We start from the raw sequence: 22576 nt of genomic DNA, 5'->3' as shown, positions 1-22576 counted from the left end.
TCGCCACGTTCGTCCATGAGAGCTTGAACTGGACGCTTGCAAACTTCTCCGTCAATGAAGAAATAGAATGGGTTTGTGTGAGCATTGAAAATTACAACATCATCAATGTATACAAGCCACCATCCTCACGCCTGAACCCATCATCTATACCCGCATTCCCCTCACCCAGTATCTATGCTGGTGACTTTAACTGCCAGCACACCGACTGGGGTTACAAGTACATCAACAGCGACGGAGAATGCCTGGCTACTTGGGCTACGAACAACAACCTCGCCCTCCTTTACAACCCAAAAGATCCAGCCAGCTTCTGGTCCGGACACTGGGGAACGGGCACCAACCCTGACCTGGCCTTTGCAAGCATGGACACAGACAGCTCTCTTCCTGACAGACGTGTGCTAGAGAAGTTCCCACGTTCCCAACACCGACCTTCGCTCATCACTGCCCCTAAGCTTGTCTCTCCCATCCCAAGTGCCCCAGTGAAGCGATGGAACTTTAGAAAGGCCAACTGGAATCGCTACAGCCTCATAACCAATCAAAATGTGGCAGAACTACCAGTGGTGCCGAAGTTAGTTGAGGATTGGGGGGGATAAATCAAAATTTTATCAAATTTTAGACAATTTTGAACATTGGGGGGGATGCATACTTTTATACACAATTTTAGTGGTTGTGGTAGGTCTATTAGGTTTATTAAACAATCACCAGACCTCGATAAATTAGCTGCTAACAGCATAATACACAGACAAGAAATAGTGGAGATAAAAGCGCTACCTGTGCTCTTGTGAATGACTGCTGCAAGATTAAGAAACAAGCAAAGAAAAATTGGTACCTCCAGCTGGATTCGAAGCTATGACCTTCCAATGAATACTTAGTTTTTCCAAAAAAAAACAACAGAAGTTATAGGCTACTTTTCTTTTTACCCTCTCCTTCACTAGAATCACTACACTTCGTGCGCTATAGGACAAAGTCACTAGTCAGGAGACTGAAAACAATCGGCAGCAATGGCCGAGTCGGCAGCAATGGCCGAGTGGTTAGCGCGTTGGGCTCGCAGTCGAGAGCCTGCATGTTCGACTCCAGCCACCCGCACTTGCTGTTGTTTCTCTGGGCAAGAAACTTTACGATAATTGCCTCTACCCAGTGATCGATTTCGAGTAATGGGTAGTACCAAATTTAAGTCATAAATAGAGTAGACAACCGGAAACAGACATTGCAGTCGGCTGCAGCGTGGGTCAGGTGTACGTCGGAAGGCGTACACCGATGCATAGCGCTCAAGTCCGCTTTCCCGCAATGCAGGATAAAGATAAACAAACAACAACAACATTTGCAAATTTATGACAAAAATGCTAACTTTCAAACACATCACAAGAACTTGTTACAACCAAATTGCGTTTTACGGTAGTGCTCATTGAAAATACATTAGCACTGTCATTTATGCTGATGTCATTAAGAATATTTTGGTCAATGTTGCAAACAATGCTAGCATTTAACCTTTCCTGTCCCAAAGTATTTCTCAGTCAGGTTTTCAATCTACGAAGATTGGAAAACGACCTCTCACAAGCAGCAAAGCTTACCGGGCAAAAAGAGGTTCTTAATCAGCTGGAGTATTTGAGAATAGAGAGGTTTTTTTCAACTCGGACAATGCCTGGTAAGCTCTTTTGGCATCGTACAGAGATTTTGGTGCTGTTGCCTTGCTGAATGAATCAATTTGATAACTCATCGATTGTCTATTCAGCTCTGGATAATTTTTGACCATTTCAGGAACTAGGCCGGTCTTGAAAATTCGTGCAAGTTCTTTATACTTTGCCAAATCAGAATTCAGGCTACTTTCAAACCTCTCGGTCAGTTCAGACATAACTCTGTCCATGAACTGATTGTAAAGTATTTTATAACTTAATGCAGTTGAGTGTCTGCAGTAGCTGCCATCGAGCCTCCACCCAATCTTTCAGGGACTCTTCTTTGCCGTGGTGCTTGCAAATAAAATTAGCAGCAAATTTTTCCGGAATACCTTCAATGAAGGTCCTTCATTGTCTAGCGTCAAATCCAAGACAACTAGAACTGTGATTAAACATCAATAAAAGAAAAACAACAGCAATTCGAGATGCTTACACACAACTAAATCGATGTACAACTTCATAGCAATTAATTTTTTCTGAATTATTGGGGGGGATGCTGCCAAAATATTGGGGGGGATATATCCCCCCCATCCCCCCCTACTTCGGCACCACTGAAAACTACCATCACCTTCTACCGCCAACGTGGATGAGGCCTACCAAGACTTCTGCCGTGCTATCAAATCCGCAGCTAAACAAGCTATCCCTCGCGGCCGCCGAAAGAACTACACGCCGTGCTGGGATTCAGAGTGCGAAAATTTATACCGCTCTTACGTTCGTGCCTCACCAGGTGCTGCCTCTACCTCAGCCGCAACAAAACTGCTCGATCGGCTAGACTCACGGAGGCTAGAGCGATGGAAAAACATCGTCAACACTATCGACTTTACACACTCTAGCCGGATAGCATGGAGTACTGTCAACAACCTTACGGGTCGTTCAGCACGCCCTTCCCGCCAATGCCCCGTTACTGCCAATAACATCGCATCAGAACTGGTGAAAAATGGGACCTACAAAATAGGCGATCGCAAGTTCTCCAAACTTGTAAAGAGGGAAACGTCTGATCTCTGGAAAATCCCAACACCAGACGAGGAAAGCATCTCTGATGAGTTTACGTCAGATGAGTTCACCGCTGCCCTACAATCTACTAAGACCCGTAAGGCCCCTGGTCCCGATAACATCTACCCCGAACTTGTACTCCATGCTGGCACCGCCATGAAGTCTTGGCTGCGAAAATTCCTGTCTTCCTGCTTATGCCAACTCAAGATCCCCAAAATTTGGAGACGAGCCAAAGTAGTCGCGATCCCTAAGCCTCATAAGCCACAAGAGGATCCGAAGAGCTATCGACCTATATCTCTTCTCTGCATCCCTTTTCAAATCTTCGAACGTCTTATCTACACTCGAGTCGAACCAATTATAGACCCACTCTTGCTCCGGGAGCAAGCTGGTTTTCGACGTGGAAGATCTACTGTGGACCAAGTCACTCTCTTGACTCAAGACATCGAAGACTGCTTTGAGGCAAAGAAGAAGGCTGGTGCTGTGTTTCTTGACCTCACAGCTGCATACGACACCGTATGGCACCAAGGCCTCACCTGCAAACTGCTCCGCCTGCTCCCGGACAGGCACATGGTCCGCATGATCATGGAGCTCGTTTACAACAGAAGCTTTACTCTCACCACCGGAAGTGGTAAACCAAGCAGGTTACGACGCCTTAAGAATGGCGTCCCTCAGGGATCTGTCCTGGCCCCCCTTCTGTTTAACATCTACACCCACGACTTACCAATCACGGTATCCGCAAAGTACGCCTATGCCGATGATCTGGCCATTCTACACTTGTCGAATCAATGGCAAACATTAGAAGGGACTCTAAACCAGAACATGTCGACACTTTCGGCATACCTCCAGAGATGGAGACTGAAGCTCAGCGAAACCAAAACAGTGACGACAGCCTTCCACTTAAACAACCGGGAAGCAAAGCGCGAGCTCAAGATCAGCCCCAATGGAAAAACCCTGCCCTTCTGCCCAAACCCTAAATATCTAGGGGTAGTCCTGGACAGGTCGCTCACTTACCGTCAACATTCGGAGTCACTACGCAAAAAGATCTCAACACGCACAGCTTTGCTAAGGCGTCTGGCCGGCTCTGGCTGGGGAGCCGGAGTTGATACCCTGCGCATTGCCACCATCGCGCTAGTTCACGCTCCAGCAGAATACTGTGCACCTGTCTGGAGCCGCAGTGCCTACTGCCATCAAATCGACACTGCCATAAACAACGCCTTGCGTATCGTGACAGGATGCCTGCGACCTACACCATCGGAAAATCTCCCTGTCCTTGCAGGCATCCAACCAGCTGAGCTTCGTCGCGAAGAAGCCATCCTGTCTCTCTCTCGTCGCGCTACGAACCCCAACCACTTGCTCTACTCAAGTCTCTATGAGTCTGTGAACGAGAAACCTCAGCGATTGAAATCGAGACACCCATTTGTACGTGCCGCACAACTTCTGATGAAAACTTCTGAAGACCAATCCATCAGTGCGGCTACCTGGGCGGACCACCAATGGAGCTCGGAGTGGAAGAAGAACTCCTCAAGACTCCAAAGTTTCATCTCCGATACCAGCCACCATCCAACCGGAATGCATTTGCCAAGGAAGGCCTGAGTGCGGCTCAACCGTCTGCGTACTGGCGTCGGACTATTTCGCTTCAACATGCACAAATGGGGGATGGCTCCATCCGCGATCTGTGAGTGTGGCATGGAGGAACAAACCGTAGACCACACCATCTGTAACTGCGCCATCTACCATGCGCCAAATGGTGTGCGTGGTCTGCGTGAATTGGATGACGAATCAATTCAATGGCTGCTCGACACCTGCCCAAACATCTAGACCGCGTCGCCGCCACTGCCCAAGGGTGGAAAAAAGGCAGAGCCCCTCGACCCTTGAAGTGGCGAAGAACAAGGTTCAAACGAAGAAGATTAAAATAAGTTATTAAGTTAAAAACATTCTCATCTTCATCATCGACCATGAAGGTGTTGCCACCGTGCCAAATCCTTTTAACTTAATAACTTACTTTGGTCACAAGCACGTTTTAACGCTCGCGTTTTGTCGCTTTTACCATTTTCTTGACGTTTGCGATGTTGACGTGTAGCCTATTGTTTTTGCTGTAATGGTCAGAAATAAAAACAATTGAACTGACCATATATTGCAGATTTGCAGGGGTTTCTGTTTTATTATCGTGATGAGATGTATTTGATAGACGATGATGGATGATTGACCTTTATAACTGCAGACCACTGCTGAGCGCTATGATTACTTCAATGATTCAATTCAATTTATTTTTCTTTGTCAGAATGCAGAAAAAATGATATTGTGTAAAAAAAATACAGCAACAAAACCAACAAAAGGAAAAGGTGGTGTAGCGCCCTGCGTTTTCACCTTAGGTCCTTTCAACCTTTCTTAACGCTTGTTACCGCCTTGATATCATCGTTCTGTTGCATATATGTAATGTTACTCTGTAAGTCAACCAATTCAGGTAGTTTGGCAAGTATGCTTCGGGCTTCCTGAAGTATGATTAGGAATTTGCTTGCCTCTGAAGAAATCGTTCGCCAATCAGCTAAAAGCATTCTTACAACCTGTAGCTTCAATCACATATGCGTAGTTTTCGTCTTTTTAACGTTATAGCTTACAGATGTTTCATTCCTCAGCGACTATGTATATCGCGTTTTGACCGACCATTCGACAGACCGAGAATTTTAGTTTTGGGTGTAAAGGATATGGTACTTGTAATCGAGAACTTTACTAGACCTTTACTGTAATAGATTTTACTTTACTATTCAACTATATTATTCGAGACGATTCAAGAAGGTTCGCTATTATTTTCTGGTTGCAACCAAGTTGGCTATTTGATTTCTGCAAGTTGAAGTTCTACTCTTTGAAAGCTCGGTGTTCTTAGTTCGCTATGTTTAAATTTCTGTTCTCCTGAAAATAGTGGATCAATTAATAAACGACGGAGCCTTGGAGAATTTAATCTCGTAGTCAAGCATTAGCTGTCAAGCCAGTTAGTAAATAGACAGTGTGAAGACCACCGTGTCCTGGTCATTCCTTGCCAGTCCCAATCTCGTTCTGCCCAGGAATGTCGCCGTCAGCACGGACGGCAGCATATGAGCGCGCGCACTAACCGACGCGTCCGCTACAGTGGCAAAACTAATGTGTGTAAGACGGGCATGATTTAATGGTGTATGTATGCCGTGCATGAAAAGATTAATATACGGTATGTGCATCGATAAATATAGTTAGGCGCGGCCACCAAACCTGAAATGAGGAGATGTAGGCCTAGCTTATGAAGCTCAATTCCTTTTATTTTTATAAGTTCGGATTGTTGATAGACGATGAGACAGACAGACAGACAGACACATGGATAGATGTTTATTGGCTGCTGCGAAAAAGAAATACCCTACGATAAATCAAAAAACAATAGCCTAGGTTAAGGTACAGTAAAACTCCTTAATGTTTGTCACTTCCCTTTTATAATGTAGCCTATAGGCTACCGTATGACCATTTTATAATGTAGGCTAGTCCGCCCCGATAGCTCAGTGGATACGCGCCTGGCTCATAATCAAGCGGCGCTGGTTCGACTCTCGTGGTGTGCGCTTGAGCAACGCATTTCAGGACTGCTCTCCGTTCAACGGCACCTAATAGATGAAATAATTCCCCAGCAACAACACTTCAACAATCGGAAACGTCAATCTGTCAATCTCGATAACCGGCCCTGTGTCAAGAGCCTCATCTACAAGTAGGCTATGCGAAACTATTAGGAACCTATCAAGGCTTTGTCAGTCCGAGGATAAAGATTTAAACCAAACCTAATTAGGCTATACCTTCAAAATTTGCATAAAAATTGTCATTGTTAGGCTACTGCTCGCAGACGAATATATTTCTTTGCAACCACATAACATTTTCAGTCATTTTCTAAAGCGAACTGCTGCAAATTTTGCTGTAGGCCTACTATGATGTTTATCAAGCTGTAGGCTACTGAAGAGGGTTCAATACCCGAAATCGCAATCTGCAACAGAAGAATTTCAGATTGGACTTAGTCATAGCCTACATCTATTTTAAACATTTAGTTTCCAGACAATGTATCTTTTGGTCCGTAATTTGGCTTCTCTCTTGCACCAGCTTGACTGGGCGTGTAGTTGTTCTCTAATTGCCTACCCCATTTTTTGCATACCGGTACAGTAAAGCTGTTGAAAAGATTACAATTTAAAAAAAAAACAACATAGTAATAGCATCACAGCAGCGGGAGGTTGCTAAATGACCACTCAAGTTCTTCAAGGTAAGCAGCCACCCCTAAACTTAGCCTATCAATGCTAGGCCTAACCATAATTGGCTAATTGAGACAAATACCGGTAATTAAATGAATAACAGTGAAGCTGTCCAAAATAATAAGAAATTCAAAATTTAGTTAGGCCAACGTTACAATTGCAAGTCTGATTAGTAATTTAACATTGGCCTAATATGTGTCAATAATTTTCTTTTTTGCACATTCTTTAAAAGTTGTGAAGGAGGATTTGCGAATTTTATCTGGTAAATTATTCCAAATTTTCCGCCAGAGTATTTTATAGAGCGTTGTACTTCAGGGGTTGTGTTGCGATAATAATAGTAATTTAGGGTGGTCGCATTTCAAGTAGGCTTGTGAATTTTGTTGCATTTTTTAGAGTAGTTTTGAAAAGTGCCAAGTAATGAATGAAAACTAAACTGGTCAGGGCCGGATTTAGCTGATGGGGGGCCCGGGGCACTTTTAGATCGGGGGGCCCCCCCTGTAAAAAATTTTTCGCGCCTACGGCGCGAAAAGCCACCTCCACGTCTACAATAGCATTACTCCAGCACTACACACCAATTTGCAGAGTCTTTAAAGGCTGAAAGGAAAAAAATAACACAAAGTTACATTTTTTCCACGTAGGGGGGCCCTTCAAAAGTCGGGGGGCCCGGGGCACATGCCCCCTCTGCCCCCCCCTAAATCCGGGCCTGAAACTGGTACGGTAGGCTACATAAATTTAGCAGTTTCAAAGTTGAACAGATCTTTTGACTTTTTGATATTGAGTTGTTTAGAAGAGGGTGTGACATGGTCAGCCCATTTGCCTTTCGCAACAGCATTGCCTGCCTTATTTCACACAACACCAAGCTTTCCAATACGTGTTTTGTATCACGATCCCCAAATTGTCAGTACGTAGCCTATATTAGATAAGGATGCACGAAAGAAGAGTAGGCTGAAGCAAATTTTGGTTGATAAACAATGTTTCAAGATTAAGAGAGTTTGGAAAATAAAGGATCAGTATGAGGAAAAAAAGAAAGATTCTTGTCAATGAAGATACCAAGGTATTTAGCAGTAGGCTATCAACGTTTTTTAGTTGGGTGTTGCCGAAAAATATTTCAACGTTATTTGATATTTGGTTGGTCTTGGGTGCAATTATTAAAAAGTAAGAGTAAGAAGCAGTTATCGTGAGTAAATTGGTAGTGATCCAATGTATGATTCTTTTCACTTCAATATTAATTAAACTCTGATGACTCAATAAATCATTAGGCTACTGGCTTTAATGACAAGACAAGGGCTCGGACTCGAAATTCAGTAGTCGAACGAGGCTGCGTTTTACAAATCCTGATGCGAATTGACTAACAATGTGACTGAATGTCAATAATCGGTATCTGATTCAAATGATTGAATGTCTGAATTACGAATGTAAAAAATGATAATCTGGAACAATGATAAACGTGCCCAACAGTGTAGAGGCGATGAAGCTGAAGCAAAAAAAATTCCAAATGTGGAAGTTGCATTGGAGTTGTGAGATGCACGCAAAGTAGTCTAAGTTTACAAAGTTCAAAATTATTAGCGATTACAATTTCTCAGCCAAATTCTGTTTTAAACATGTGGGTTTCAATGACGCAATATTACGTAGAAAATGTGTAGAAAACAATATCGCTACAATATGTTAATACTGTAGAGACCCTGGCTGGACCATTGTTGTTCATAACTTCATTAAGATGTTTTCTTCATAACATTTGCGTTGCGAAGATTGCTTGTTTAGTGAACTAATTTGACCGTTTGTAGATAAATTGCTTTTCTTTACAGTTGATCAAAGTTTCTTTGATCTGATTGATAAAAGTTACTCAGCAAAGAATGATGTCATACTGTAAGTTGTCATACTGTAGTATGACATGTATTGTCATACAACATGAGGTCATACTGTAGGTTCACAAACTACAATTTGTAGAAAAAATGTCAGTATCAAGCTATTGTAATGTCGTCGTTGGCTTCAGCTCGTGTCCGAGCATTCGTTTGTCTTCGTATCGAATTTGGCTTTGGATGGTGATGTCGCATATGGCTTAGACTGGACCTCTAATGATGAAAAAGACGTCGGCAAAAGGCACATATTAATGTAACCATTAATCAATATCTCCTCATGAAGATCACTTCGTACTTATGAAGTCATGGAGAGACTGTTGGGAAACCATCTCACAGCCCAACCAGTTCCAAGTGACACCAGACACTACGGTATCACCAGGCTCAGACCTGCCAAGAAATGAATGGGTGATTCTGAATCGCCTCCGTACTGGTGTTGGTCGCTTCAAGCACAATATGTTTACCTGGGGATTGTGTGACTCACCAGCCTGTGTTTGTGGTGACTGTCAAACAGCACAGCACATCATTGATCACTGTCCAGTGTTTCGACCTGCAGAACATATGGATCTCATATCTCCTCCACAATGTAGTCCTTGACGCACAACAGTTCACACGTCAACGCCTGCCTTCCAGGCGCCTTTTTTCTCGACACGTTTTGGCGCTTCATGAAGATCACTTTGACCTGATGAAGTCATGGAGAGACCGCTTGGAAACCATCTCACGGCCCAACCAGTTCCAAGTCACATCAGACACTAAAGTACGATCTGGCTCAGACCCGTCAAGAAAAGAATGGGTGACTCTGAATCGTCTCCGTACTGGTGTTGGTCGCTTCAAACACATCTCTTTTTCATAAGGTCGAAGTGATCTTCATGAGGAGATGTTGATTAATGGTTACATTACATGAATATATGTGCCTTTCTTATGATCTTGATCCAGCTGAGAACATATTCTGGATTGTTTATAATTGAAGAGACAAATGAGAGTTTCTAAAGAACGAACATGCTGGATCAAGATCATCAAATCTGTGACATGTAACTTAGCTTAGGCCTACTGTTTTCAACTGGATCATGGAAAACGGATGCGTTTAACGGGACCAAACACTGTTTCCCTGATTAACTGTTTATTAGTTAGCTGCATTTTTACTGGTGTCCGACAAATTGTTCGTAAGCAATTGTTCGTAAAGCAATTGTTCGTAAGCAATTGTTCGTAAGCAATTGTTCGTAAAGCAATTGTTCGTAAAGCAATTGTTCGTAAGCAATTGTTCGTAAAGCAATTGTTCGTAAGCAATTGTTCGTAAAGCAATTGTTCGTAAGCAATTGTTCGTAAAGCAATTGTTCGTGCATGCAGTTAAAATTTGATGTATACGACGAAATGCTTTAGGAAGAATTGTTTTACGGATTTCATTTTACAAAAAACAGTTTACGAACAATTGTTTTACGAACAATTGCTTACGAACAATTTGCCTATAACCATTTTTACGTAAGGGGCAAGAAGGAGGCAGGAAACTTTATAGAGGAGCAATTGCTCTGCCCTCCCTTGGCTCTTTTATTGATTAAATTCTTTGATCAGTGTCTGTCCCAATAGCTCAGGCGTTAAACGCACAGACTCATGATCAAGAGGTGCTCGTTCGACTCTCGAGGTGTGCGCTTGAGCAACGCATTCCAGGACTACCCTCCATTTAGCGGCACCTAATCGAATGAATGACAGTTAGCTGAACTTGACACTTAAATGCACTTAGCTCACATACAACAACCATAACCAGCGGAAACTTCACTTTGTCAAACTAGGTGACTGCGTCGATGGTTCAAGGGTAAACTAAGGGACAAGGGAATACCGGAATAGTAGGCTGCTCGGAGGATTGAAAGCAGATTCCAACAGTCAGCAAAATCCAAGCATTTTTGTTTTGTAAACCACAGCACTGTTGGATTATCTTTTATGTTTTATTCAATCAGTTTTGTGTTCATCATCTTTGTTGGTAGGTTGGGTCCAACGCCTCAGCATATTATCACTTTAGGCAACATTATGCTTTGATCGGTAACTTCATATTATCACTTTAGGCAACATTATGCTTTGATCGGTAACTTCATATTATCACTTTAGGCAACATTATGCTTTGATCGGTAACTTCATATTATCACTTTAGGCAACATTATGCTTTGATCGGTAACTTCATATTATCACTTTAGGCAACATTATGCTTTGATCGGTAACTTCATATTATCACTTTAGGCAACATTATGCTTTGATCGGTAACTTCATATTATCACTTTAGGCAACATTATGCTTTGATCGGTAACTTCATATTATCACTTTAGGCAACATTATGCTTTGATCGGTAACTTCATATTATCACTTTAGGCAACATTATGCTTTGATCGGTAACTTCATATTATCACTTTAGGCAACATTATGCTTTGATCGGTAACTTCATATTATCACTTTAGGCAACATTATGCTTTGATCGGTAACTTCATATTATCACTTTAGGCAACATTATGCTTTGATCGGTAACTTCATATTATCACTTTAGGCAACATTATGCTTTGATCGGTAACTTCATATTATCACTTTAGGCAACATTATGCTTTGATCGGTAACTTCATATTATCACTTTAGGCAACATTATGCTTTGATCGGTAACTTCATATTATCACTTTAGGCAACATTATGCTTTGATCGGTAACTTCATACGGAGTGTAACTGAGTGATCTTTCCTTGCTCCCTCTCGTCTCGATTGCATGTAATTTGCAATACATCATTGATTGCTGATTACATTCTCAACACAGACGTCATCATGAAAATGTTGTTATTGGTGCACAACTTTGAAATTAATTATATACACAAGAGCATCAACTAGCGGGAACAGAGTAACACCTTTATCGGATACAGAGAAACAACATTTGAATTTTTTCCAAGATTGTAAATTCTTCTCTACATCAAATATCAACGTTGAATGGACCAAAGTTGAAAACCTGTCAATTAAAGTTACAGGGAAACTGCGATCACACATTTACGTAGCAATCTAATCAGCAAAATCTTTTCACATCGACTCAACGTTGAAATAATGTATAAAGATTTTCACTTGCTGGACTGTTGTTATCTAAACATTCTCAACGGAGTAAGAAAATACAAATGATATGCTGCGGACATCACTTTCACGTCGGGCTACGTTGAAGCGATGAAAAAAACAATGTTATATCGACGAAAAGGTGGCTGTCGAGGTTTGCTGCAAAGGGCCACCAGTGACGTAGCATTACTTGGACGCAATAATGACGCTGTAATGACGCAATTGGACGATGTAATGACGCAAATAGTGGAACTCATAAATGCATTGGTCGCATCAGCGATTGCACTGAACCTTGCGGGAAATTGAAGAAATTCAAAGCAATATCTTTGGTCCGTACCCAGCCAGCCAAACGGTCGTTCTACATTGATTCAACGTCTGCAGACTGATTAGCTGGCTGGGTATGCCCAGAGCGTGGGCCGCCGATCAGAGACATGGCAAAATGACGCATTTCAAAAGAACAAACCGCAATATATCGAGGTTGCAATAGTCAGTTTGTGTATTTAAAGCACTTTGCAAAGCAGCGTGTACGTTCCTGAAGCAATATTAAACGCGAATAAAATATAAACACAAGAGAACTTCGTAAGCTGCACCTATGTGTACATCATGACGTCATAAGCACCGCGCAAATGATGACACCGTGACGTCACAAACGCGACGCAGCTTGCGGATGGAAGGTTAAAAGTTCAACAAATAGAACAATTGGAAAAAACATGCAATCACGTATAATCTATAGTCAGACACTAAGTAGCGAAGTGTAGCGGTGGCATCAGAAACATTTCGGACAAGAATATGAGCCGCTGTTCCTGGGTCTCTAAAACGTCATCGTTACAACCAATTAAACTTCATACGTCACAGCAAGGCAAGCAACTGTTGGGTCTCCCAGGGAACGGAAGTTGATCCGAATGGAAACAATTACAGAAAAATAATTCGTTTAGTAGGCTAAGCCAAGAAATAAACACGGAAACACTGCAAAACCACAAATTAAGGAAGGAAACACTGCAAAGAAACAAACCCGGTTTTCAATGAGAACAAATCGTTAATCAAGCAAACAGAAGTTACCCGCTCTGTCTAACCGCCCGCGCTATCAAGCTGTGGACAAAATACAGGGTTAGCAAGTTTGCTTGATGGGGGACGGTCATACCGCCAGACGCAGAGGGTTCTGTTGTGGTGAGGAGGTCGCTTCAATGTCACGTGATCATGAATCATTCCGAATGACGGGTTTAATGAAAGTTCAATACAAAATGTGGACAAGCAAGTTGTGGACACATATACGCTCCAGCGACCTCTCACGAATCTGGCTAGAACCGTTGCTTCGGCTAAGGTGTTAGTGTCACCATAGCATGCTTATTGCTTATCTATGACTAATAGGAACAAGATATAGCGCTTATATATTTTTGCTCTGAGCTTTTGCGGCCGGTTCAATGCGGTGGACGTTGCACATCCAGCCAAGCTGGAGGCAGATCCCGCAAGTTATCACCGGGGAAACTCTAGGCTTGAAAAATCATCCTACACCTAAGGAAGTTACAAGTGACAGTAGCGCATCCCTACGTGACTTTATAATGTGCGACCCAAGCCTAGTTTGTGGTTTGGCAGCGTCTCAAGCACGAGATTGAAGATCAATCAGGCATATGGGAGTCATGGTACTCGTCGAGATTGTTGGACGTCACACTCGGATTGCTCTCTGTTCCATCAAGCTGGAGGAACAAGAACTCGTTATAATCGTCTATAGTCGTTCAGTGCAAGTTCGGTTAGAATCGAACCGGCTACCGTCAGACCTTCACTTAAAAGTTCAACTCTATACGGCTAGAAATGAAGCGAAAAGTGCGACATGTAACAAAAACAGTGGCAAGTTAGTTGGCGGGTTTACCGAGGCAACACTTGACAAACAAAGCTCGATCATCTCAAGCTAATTTTTAGAGCTAAATGTAATCGGTTGCCATACAGTGATGCCAGTTCCGCAAATTGGGATTCAATGGTTTCACTTCAAATTAAACTGAACCGATGTGAAATCAAAAGTGAACAATTTCAATTCAAGATAGCGCTGACATGGTCACCTTTCAACAGCACCATCTCGCGGTAAGTTTTATTTGTTGCAGCAAACTGGATTACCATCAAAGCACAGCACTGTCGGACGGCCGCCTCACTTACCACATGACGCAAGCTGCTCGATATCTTGCGTCACAAAATAATCAAGCGGAAGAGCACCAAGGTTAGATCAGTAGCAGCGAGAATTCGACATAAATATCAAAATTAGGTTGATGCGTGAGAGCAAGAAGCTTCTAAAAGCTGCCGATCCAACGAAAAGTGATGTTGTTTCACGTTGAATGATCATCTTGAGTGGTTAATTTAACGTAACCCCACCGAGTTGAAAGCTATCACGGTCGTGTTAGCTTCAAGATGGCAACAGCTAAAAAACTACAAGGGAACCGGGATCTTCAATTTCAAAGCGAGTTACGTCAGACAGCAACACCCACCATGGCTACCGGATGTTAGTGATGAGAAGCGTTAATGTCAGACCAACATTACAAGAAATCAACTGATTTCTTCACCTTAGCATTGTCACGTGACATTCTACGTCACAATTACCTCAAGACACTTGCGGACGCTCCAGTGTTTCCAATTGGGTTTCTTAAACAACCAAGCCGTATGTTTATCAAACAGCTAAATATTCAAAGTGTTGCATATTTAATAGGGTGGGTCGAAATTTGGACTTTTTCTCCGATTTCATTGGTGCAAACTTTCTTTCTTGCAAATAAAAACGACATCCCTGAAAGTTTGAGCTTGATCAGACATCGTCTTCATTTGCAAAAATCGCGATTTATAAAGGCATCTGAAGCGATCTTTTTCGAGGAGTTGTTTTCACGAGATTTGAAAACGTCATAGCTTACTTAATTCTTATTGTAAAAAGATGATTTATGCGTCAACAGATTCAATATAATTAGGAGAATCCAATCAATTACGCTATCAAATACAAGCATGATGTTTATGTTTAGAAAGTACATCAATTCATTATCATATAACTTAGAGATGAAGCATGTAGGATTATGAGTTTTATCGCTATTTGCAAGTTACTGTTTAATGACGTCACTGCTGACGTTATCATTTTTCGGAGTCAGTACACAATGAATTGGATTCTCCAAACTATGTTGAATCTGTTGACACATAAATCATCTTTTTACAATAAGAATTAAGTAAGTTATGACGTTTTTAAATCTCGTGAAAACAACTCCCTATTAAAAACAATGCATAAAAGGACTGAAGAATTGTTGGATATGCTAGAGATGAGAGAGACCATAGACCAACTGGCAAGGGCAAATGGAGTAAGATGGTATGGACATGTGATAAGGAGGGAGGAAGGAAGTTTTCTTAGAAAGGCACTAGATCTAAAGGTGGATGGGAAGAGGAAACGCGGTCGTCCAAGAAGAACGTGGAAACTACAAGTGAAGGATGAATTTAAAAAAGTCGGACTGAAGGAGGAAGATGCAAGGGACAGGGTGAAATGGAGAAAAGGGATTAAAACAATGGCTGCGCGGAAACAATCGGCCACCCCCACTAGTGGGGAACAAACCGACGATGGATTATGATGATGATGATGATTTTCAAGCCTAGAAAAAAATCGTTTCAGGTGCCTTTATAAATCGCGATTATTGAAAACGAAGACGATGTCCGATCAAGCTCAAACTTTCAGGGATGTCGTTTTATGACTATTTGCAAGAAAAAAAGTTTGCAGCAATGAAATCGGAAAAAAAGTTCAAATTTCGACCCACCCTAACATTTAATGAAACAAAACGTAACAAATTCTTCTTATATTGAACATTGACTTATGCATCACGTACAACGTTGACTTAACGCAAAATATTTACGCAATCTGACAGAACGTCAGTTTGTTGAAGGCGACAAACCTGACGTGGACGATAAAAGATTTAAAACACGGAAAAGCGGACGGTCGCGGTTCGAATGGAAATTATCTAGACATTTTACCTCGGATATTTCCTTTTGTGTGAAGATCTTGGGAAGAATGAAGAAACGCAGCGGAATTGTGAGCACCAGAGCGAACGGGAAGGCGATGGAGGCGGGAGTTGACTTTACAATCCATAAGACGACCAAACACACTGTCTCAATCAGTGTGAAGATGTGAATTTTCATCGCTCGAACCTGAGAAACGTCAAAGATGGAAATTGAACTAACAGCAACAAGAAAGATCAAGCGGCGCCGGTTCGTCTCTCAGGGTGTGCGCTTAAACATAATAACGTATTTCAGGACTGTACTTCCTTCAGCAACTCGACAACAACATTTCAACAAGCTGAAAGTTTCCAATCTGCCAATCTCTCTAGCAGAATTTGCAAAACAGTTTTAATAAAAAACCTCCGGCAGCAACCAGGGCTAGTAACTTGAAAGTGAGTAACTGGCCCTAAATTACTTGAGTCAAATAGATCATGAGCTAACAATTGTTCTCAAACAAAATATTCGTATGAATGTGTCACTTGGGAATGGAAGCACATCTTCAAAATTTTCCATTGTGGAGAATTTTCGCAAAATTTCCACAAATTTGAACAATGTCAGAAAGTTTTGTTAATTTCGTTTCATTTGTTTGTTTTTCACTTCAGACTAGTTGAGGTTGTACCCCGGTTGGAAATGCTTCACATAAAGAAGGCAAGGATCGGACCTTGGAATATTTGGTCCGACTTCACAAATGCCTGCTGATCTAAAAAAGTGCGTACTCACAGCTTTGACGTAGCTGAAGTCCGGGTAATGTTTGGCGGGCATGAAAAGCATCTCCAGCCTGTCCATGAACTGCACTCCGGTGAGCGACGTGACGCCCATGTAGAGGAAGATGCCGAAGAGAACGGCGAGAGGAATCTCTTTGAGCAGGGGTTGCATGAGGATGGACAGACCTGTGTGAAGACGAGATGCAGTTGAAGGTTCAGGCATTGCTCGTCCAACAAGAAACCCAACATGGAAGCGACGTTTTTTGATGTTGTTTTGATTCTCAAAGCAATTAATTTTAACAATATAATGTGACAAACAAGTTTGTGTAGCAAGAAATCGTTATGTTTTTACAAGGTGACGTCATTAGTGACTATGTCATCGATGACTACGTCCATACATGAAATCATCATCACACAATAAAACACAGAAAATCCGACAGGTGAGAAAAAGTGTTGAAGCTGAAACTACAATTAAACAGCGATATAACTTTCCTGCATGACACTGTCTGCTTCGTAGAACACATATCTGCGATGGATACAGCTCTACAATATATAAACTTTATCATCATGGTTAGCTTCACCGGTACTCACCCAGACAAGCGTTGACCACGAAGACAGTGACGCGTTGCTCCAAGAGGCCTTCAATGCGCGGCTTTTCACCAGGGGCCTGGGTTTTACTCATCACAGTCAAGCTAATTACAAGAAAACTAATTGAAGAACCAATCGATAATAAATGGTAAACTTGAAAGAAAAAAATCCTGTGGTGACGTTGCTGACAGAGAAATGTAAACTACTTGCAACGTGAGTGAAAAAGCATGTTTTATATCTTCGACTTGCCCTGGCAAATTGCTGGTGTGGTGCACCACAGAAACACCTACAAAGGTCATCCTCGTTATCACACTGAGCCATTACACAACTACGTCTCACAAACTCTCGCAGTAACGAGACTAGTCCGCATGAGTTGTAAAGGAAATACCAACGTCATAATGGCGCATAGTGACCTCACCTGTTGGTGTGCGTGATGGAGCGGACGGCGGCACAGCACACCCACGGCATCCCGAAGATCGACACCACAAGGTTGAGGATACCAAGCACCAAGAGATTGAGATGGAAGCCTGTTCCTTTCTTAAGCCTCCGCTCCTTGGCGCTCACGATCACTCTGTCACGTCACAACGACATACTGTTACTTCACAAGCGGCGCCGTGGGCAAACCACAAACGTCATTATTCGATGACGTACAACACACAATAACGATCATTGCGGCCCCCCATCTCGTGATCTTCTTTGTCAATATCCGTTGTTGTTGCTCTCTGTCGTTCAAGGGAGGAAGATGGACGTTGCGGCTCCATCTGATGGAGGATCGTTTACACTACGGCAATGGTGAGCAAAGTTCCTTATATCAGCTACACTGATGCAGATGGTTGCAAGTGTGTAGCACGCTTGACCTGGTGTCGAACCAGGGTCGCATGCTGTCGCCTACAACTCTTCCTAGATTAACTTAGTAGATATCTCACTCAGTGATGTGGGATTCCATGAAGATCAAGATAAAGACTAGGAAGGCTGGGATTGCGGAGGCAAATATCATCCACACGGGTATAGGGTTGTCTGGGGTGCCCAGGGGACTGATCAACCAACCCCGCTTGCTTGGGTCAGTTGGGGAGATCCCTTTTGGAACGTCCAGCTTCTAAAATACATAAAGCAATCCACTATTACATCATAGACGTCTACTGGCCTTGGGAAAACAATGTTAGCGCATGCGCAATAGATCGTGTGATCCAACAAGGCTTCCAGATATAAGTTTCAACTTTGTAATAATCCTGAAGTTAAAAGAATAAGAAATCACGTTCTTACAAGCGCGCTGGTTTGTATGTTAAAACTTAGGATTGGCAGCACCGGAATATAGCAGAAAGGCTGCACAAAATTTTGTGAGACATTGTAAAAAGTGTAAACTTGAACTTGGCAAAGAATGTTGTATTGAAAGATACGGGCGAGGCTTTAAATGCGATTGTCTTCTGCGCCGTCCGGTGCACAAAGCACCAAACGCGTAGCACGAAGCCCCACCTGTGTGTAGGTGTCAGTGATGACTACATCAACAATGAGCATTATCACGATCGCTATTGGGACGCCGAAGTCTCCGATGGTGCGCCGAACGGAACTGCGCAGAAACTTGCTGTTCCTGTAAAACAAATGAGGTTGAGGATGATTATCAGCTTCAGTCGGGTAAGGATTTTTAACCAGAGTAAGTTAGCCCCATGGCGCATTTCTATCAAAGGGATATTTCAAAGCAAGTAAGAATACTTAATGCCTATGCAGGAGAGATGCGTTGTACGATCAATGTCCAAGTTTTGAGTTGATCCACAAATACCTGGTGGAGGTACGTTTGTATTTAAATCTTTGCAAAGATACACAAAGTTGTAGACGGTGGTCTGAGAAACCCAGGTCTAGGGGGATGCCAGGTCTAGAGGGCTACCAACCAGAAGGAAATGATAAAGTAGTAAACACGGTAAACAGCAGTTGACGTCACTTTAATTCGTTGATGTTGAGAAACAATGAAATCAGTCGCTCTCGTAGTGATCGCATGAGTCAGCCACAAACATCAACTCATAAGCTTGAAGAGACAGACCAGGTGCGGCCAACCAGACTACAAGCTCCATACTGTAGTGGCACTCACTTGAACTGTCGCAGGAAGTAGGCGATGATGAAAGTACCGAACATGAGCAAGGTGGACAACAGGGCAGTGTTGGGTTGGTTCATTATCACCTCAGGGTCGCCTAGCAACAACAATGTCATCAATATTAATGTCAGCATCAACATGGGGTAGTCTACGTCTGGTTCGACAAGCGGTTATCACTCATATAATTTTGGCCACATGTTTTATTTCACTCATTAATAAGATCTCACAATCACTCATGCGTGACCTTGTACTTGGCTTCACTGATGCAACGAGCAACAAATATGATCGAGTTGAGTAACGAATCGAAGGACGTCGGATCGATTCCCAGTGTGGCTCTGTGTCTGTAGTGAGACACCACGTGGTTGGAGGCGGTACAATCACAAATTTCAAACAGAATCAACTTCTTACTTGTGCTCCTGTTCCCTGCCGACCCATTAATGAAGATTGTCTGGTTGTCCATGAAGGAACAATTGTACAACAATGAGTACTCGGTTTCGTTCAAGGGGACGGGGTAGGTGGCCAGGAGGGGATGGGCCGCGTAGGTCTGCACATCAACATGTTCGTTATGTACAGTACTTTAGTAACGGCTTCAAATGCTCTTGCTTATATTTATTGCATTATATGCCCATCCATAGTTTGCAATATATACTTAATTATTATTTATGATTCTATTTGAATAAGAACCTTCTGATGATCTTCCTTTTAGGTGAAACATATATTAATAGTTTTCATTATTTACTTAATTACTGTATACTTGTAACTTTGTAAACACGATGAGGTGTAATGCATTGTACAACCAAGGCTACCTATTATCATGTTTGTAATAAACTGATCGAGTTGAACACAGTGCTAACTTGAACATTAAAAGTTTAGAAGATGTTGAAGTGAACTGCAACAATACCCAAATTAATGGGGGAAGGTGAACCAATGCATCCCGGACCGCTTCAGACCATCCCACATTCACGTGGTGACGCGACACCAGGCGAAGGGGGGGGGGTGCGGGAAGGCATCAGCAATTATCTAAGTAACAATGGCAAGCATTCCGTACTCGAGCCAGCTTGTTGAAGGTCTCGTAGATGAAGATGAGGGCGATGAGAGCGGTAAAGATCTCCTGCGTGAACCGCGTCACGTAACGGACCAGGAACGACCCCTCAAACGCGACCACCAGCACGCATATGATGCAGATCCAGAAGCCGATCCAGAACCGGGTAGCGAGGTAAGGTAAGCCCCCGCCCAAGGCGAACTGTGATTTAACAAAAGGTCACAAGTTGAAAGCGTGAAAGCGAAGTTACTTTTTAACGAAATTTATCGCTTTTAAATAGGCACGTGATGGTTGTCATGAGGCTATCCGTTATCCACCTGCACTAGGGTGGGGTTCTGGTCAAAGCACGTCAGGTAGCGGGGGAAATCAAGAACGTACCAGGAAACGCAACCGTACCACCTTGATTCTCAGAGTAGGGTGTGATGCAAAAGTGTTGCCCGACTTTCTGTAAATTGCTTTCCTGGCAAGTCTAGACCAAAATTTGGCAAGAACCGTAGAAGTTAATAAAAAATAATTCTCTTATCAACCCATCAACTATGTGCAAGCCTGGATACGACAAAATAATTGATAAGCGTGATGTCGTTGGTGGAATGGCTTTTGAACAACATGTTCCTACCAATCGTCCGATGACATCTATCTCCACGCCTTATACAATCCTTTGTGGAGAGCAGAAAGCTTAGACATTATCGCAATCAGCATCTCCCACGATCATTGTAGCTACACAACCCAGTCAAGTTTGATTAGGAATCGTATCTTACATTGTACACAGCTTCCTCAAACACGAGCAGAGGCCCTGTGGAACCGACTATGAGCATGGGCTGCCCGGAGAACAATCCGAACATACATCCGCATAGGCAACATCCGAGCAACATCTCCGACACTCCAATGAAGCCGTCCGTCTTCTCACCTACATCAGAAATCTTTCATCAGAATCATTTCAGCAATTTATTTCGTATTCTTTTTATTTCATGCTTCATTTGCTTTGTTTTACTCTTTTTACAAAAAAATAATACGTGACGTAATTGGCATTAAAAAAAGGCTAATTTTTGATGCGCTGGGCCGGGAGTCGAACCCTGGACCACCAAGTCCTGGTTGATGACATCAAGGATGATCGTCTAAACCCATGCTTGAAGTAAGTTGACTCCAGCAGCGAGTTGTTAATTGGGTTCAAATATTTTAAGATTTAACTTATTCACGATGTTTCAATGTGTTCTCTTCAGCACCTACCCAGTAACCCCCCGAATGTGATGGCGGGGGAGAGAGCACCTACCCAGTAACCCCCCGAATGTGATGGAAGGGGAGAGAGCACCTACCCAGTAACCCCCCGAATGTGATGGCGGGGGAGAGAGCGGCAAAGTAGATGAAGATGATGGAGGCTAGGCACTGTAGGTTGATAGCGTCTTTAATGTCGCTCAGGTACAAAGGATACCTCCGCCTCACATCGGCTATGAGGCCCCCAAAGCATCGCTTCGTCCTCTGCAAAGGGTCCTTCTCTTCGGCGGGAGGAAGAGAAGGGAGTTCACCTAAAGAGGGAAATGGAAATGACGTTTGAGCAAGTTAGTCAAACAATTTTGTTGTTGACCTTCCGCGAATTTCAAACAAAATCTGCGAAGATAATTGAAAGTTCAACATATTGTTGGTACAAACAAAAACAATGTACTTCTGACAATTTGATTCTTTGTATCTAGCGATTGAAATCGTTGCAAAATGTTTCACGTGGATAGCAACAAACACACAGTGACGTCATAGATTCACCTTTCTCCTCAATAGCTTTCCTCTGCTTCTTTTTGTCTCTCTTCGCCAGGACATCCTGGTACTTGGAGATGTTCTTGACGAGATCCGGATTCTCAAGTTGTCCAGGAGGAAGCACAATGGAGTCATCAAGGAACTCATTGATAGCTCGAAGGAGATCACTTCGATCTTCCGCAGCGTATGCCATGACTCGGAACTCCTGGAGGAAAGATAATTATCATCATTATTACTATTATTTGAAATGGTGTTCGAGGACGATGATATTTGAGGGATGATGAAAACTGAGGTCAAGCATGTGGGGGGTTTGCGATGGTTGGAACAATACGAAAAATGGGTCCCATAATATTTTTTAGCAAATATACAACTAATTTGTATCTTGCGTCGCATGTTCGTGTTAAGCTGAAATTAGCCTACTTTCCTCAGCATGAAAAGAACTTCGTTCAATGTAAAAATCATCAATAATCACTGGATTACACTTGCAGCAAAAATGTCATTGAGGCAAACTATTTTGTCTAGAAAGCTTTGTAAACACACAATAGGCCTACAGGCAACGAAAATAG

At 42.7% G+C, this 22576-nt stretch overlaps 1 protein-coding gene across 1 annotated transcript; it reads right to left on the bottom strand.

Annotated features, from left to right (window-relative positions):
* Nucleotides 1-11561: 11561 nt before the first annotated feature.
* On the bottom strand, nucleotides 11562-22213 carry LOC145781898 (anion exchange protein 3-like). The gene is made up of 13 exons (XM_082593583.1): nucleotides 22020-22213; nucleotides 21578-21787; nucleotides 21023-21171; nucleotides 20271-20465; nucleotides 19631-19766; nucleotides 19220-19319; nucleotides 18610-18724; nucleotides 18063-18232; nucleotides 17555-17707; nucleotides 17140-17240; nucleotides 16565-16734; nucleotides 15821-15994; nucleotides 11562-13533 (listed from the first exon to the last, which is right to left on the bottom strand). The coding sequence occupies exons 1-13, from the start codon at nucleotides 22201-22203 to the stop codon at nucleotides 13456-13458; spliced, it is 1935 nt and encodes a 644-aa protein (XP_082449709.1). The 5' UTR covers nucleotides 22204-22213; the 3' UTR covers nucleotides 11562-13455.
* Between the last annotated feature and the right edge of the window lie 363 nt (nucleotides 22214-22576).

Source organism: Aplidium turbinatum, chromosome 13, assembly GCF_918807975.1.
Source record: "Aplidium turbinatum chromosome 13, kaAplTurb1.1, whole genome shotgun sequence".
In the NCBI taxonomy this organism is placed as follows: Eukaryota; Metazoa; Chordata; class Ascidiacea; order Aplousobranchia; family Polyclinidae; genus Aplidium; species Aplidium turbinatum.
Note: the sequence above shows the minus strand (reverse complement) of the source record. Positions and strands in the feature narration are given on the sequence as shown.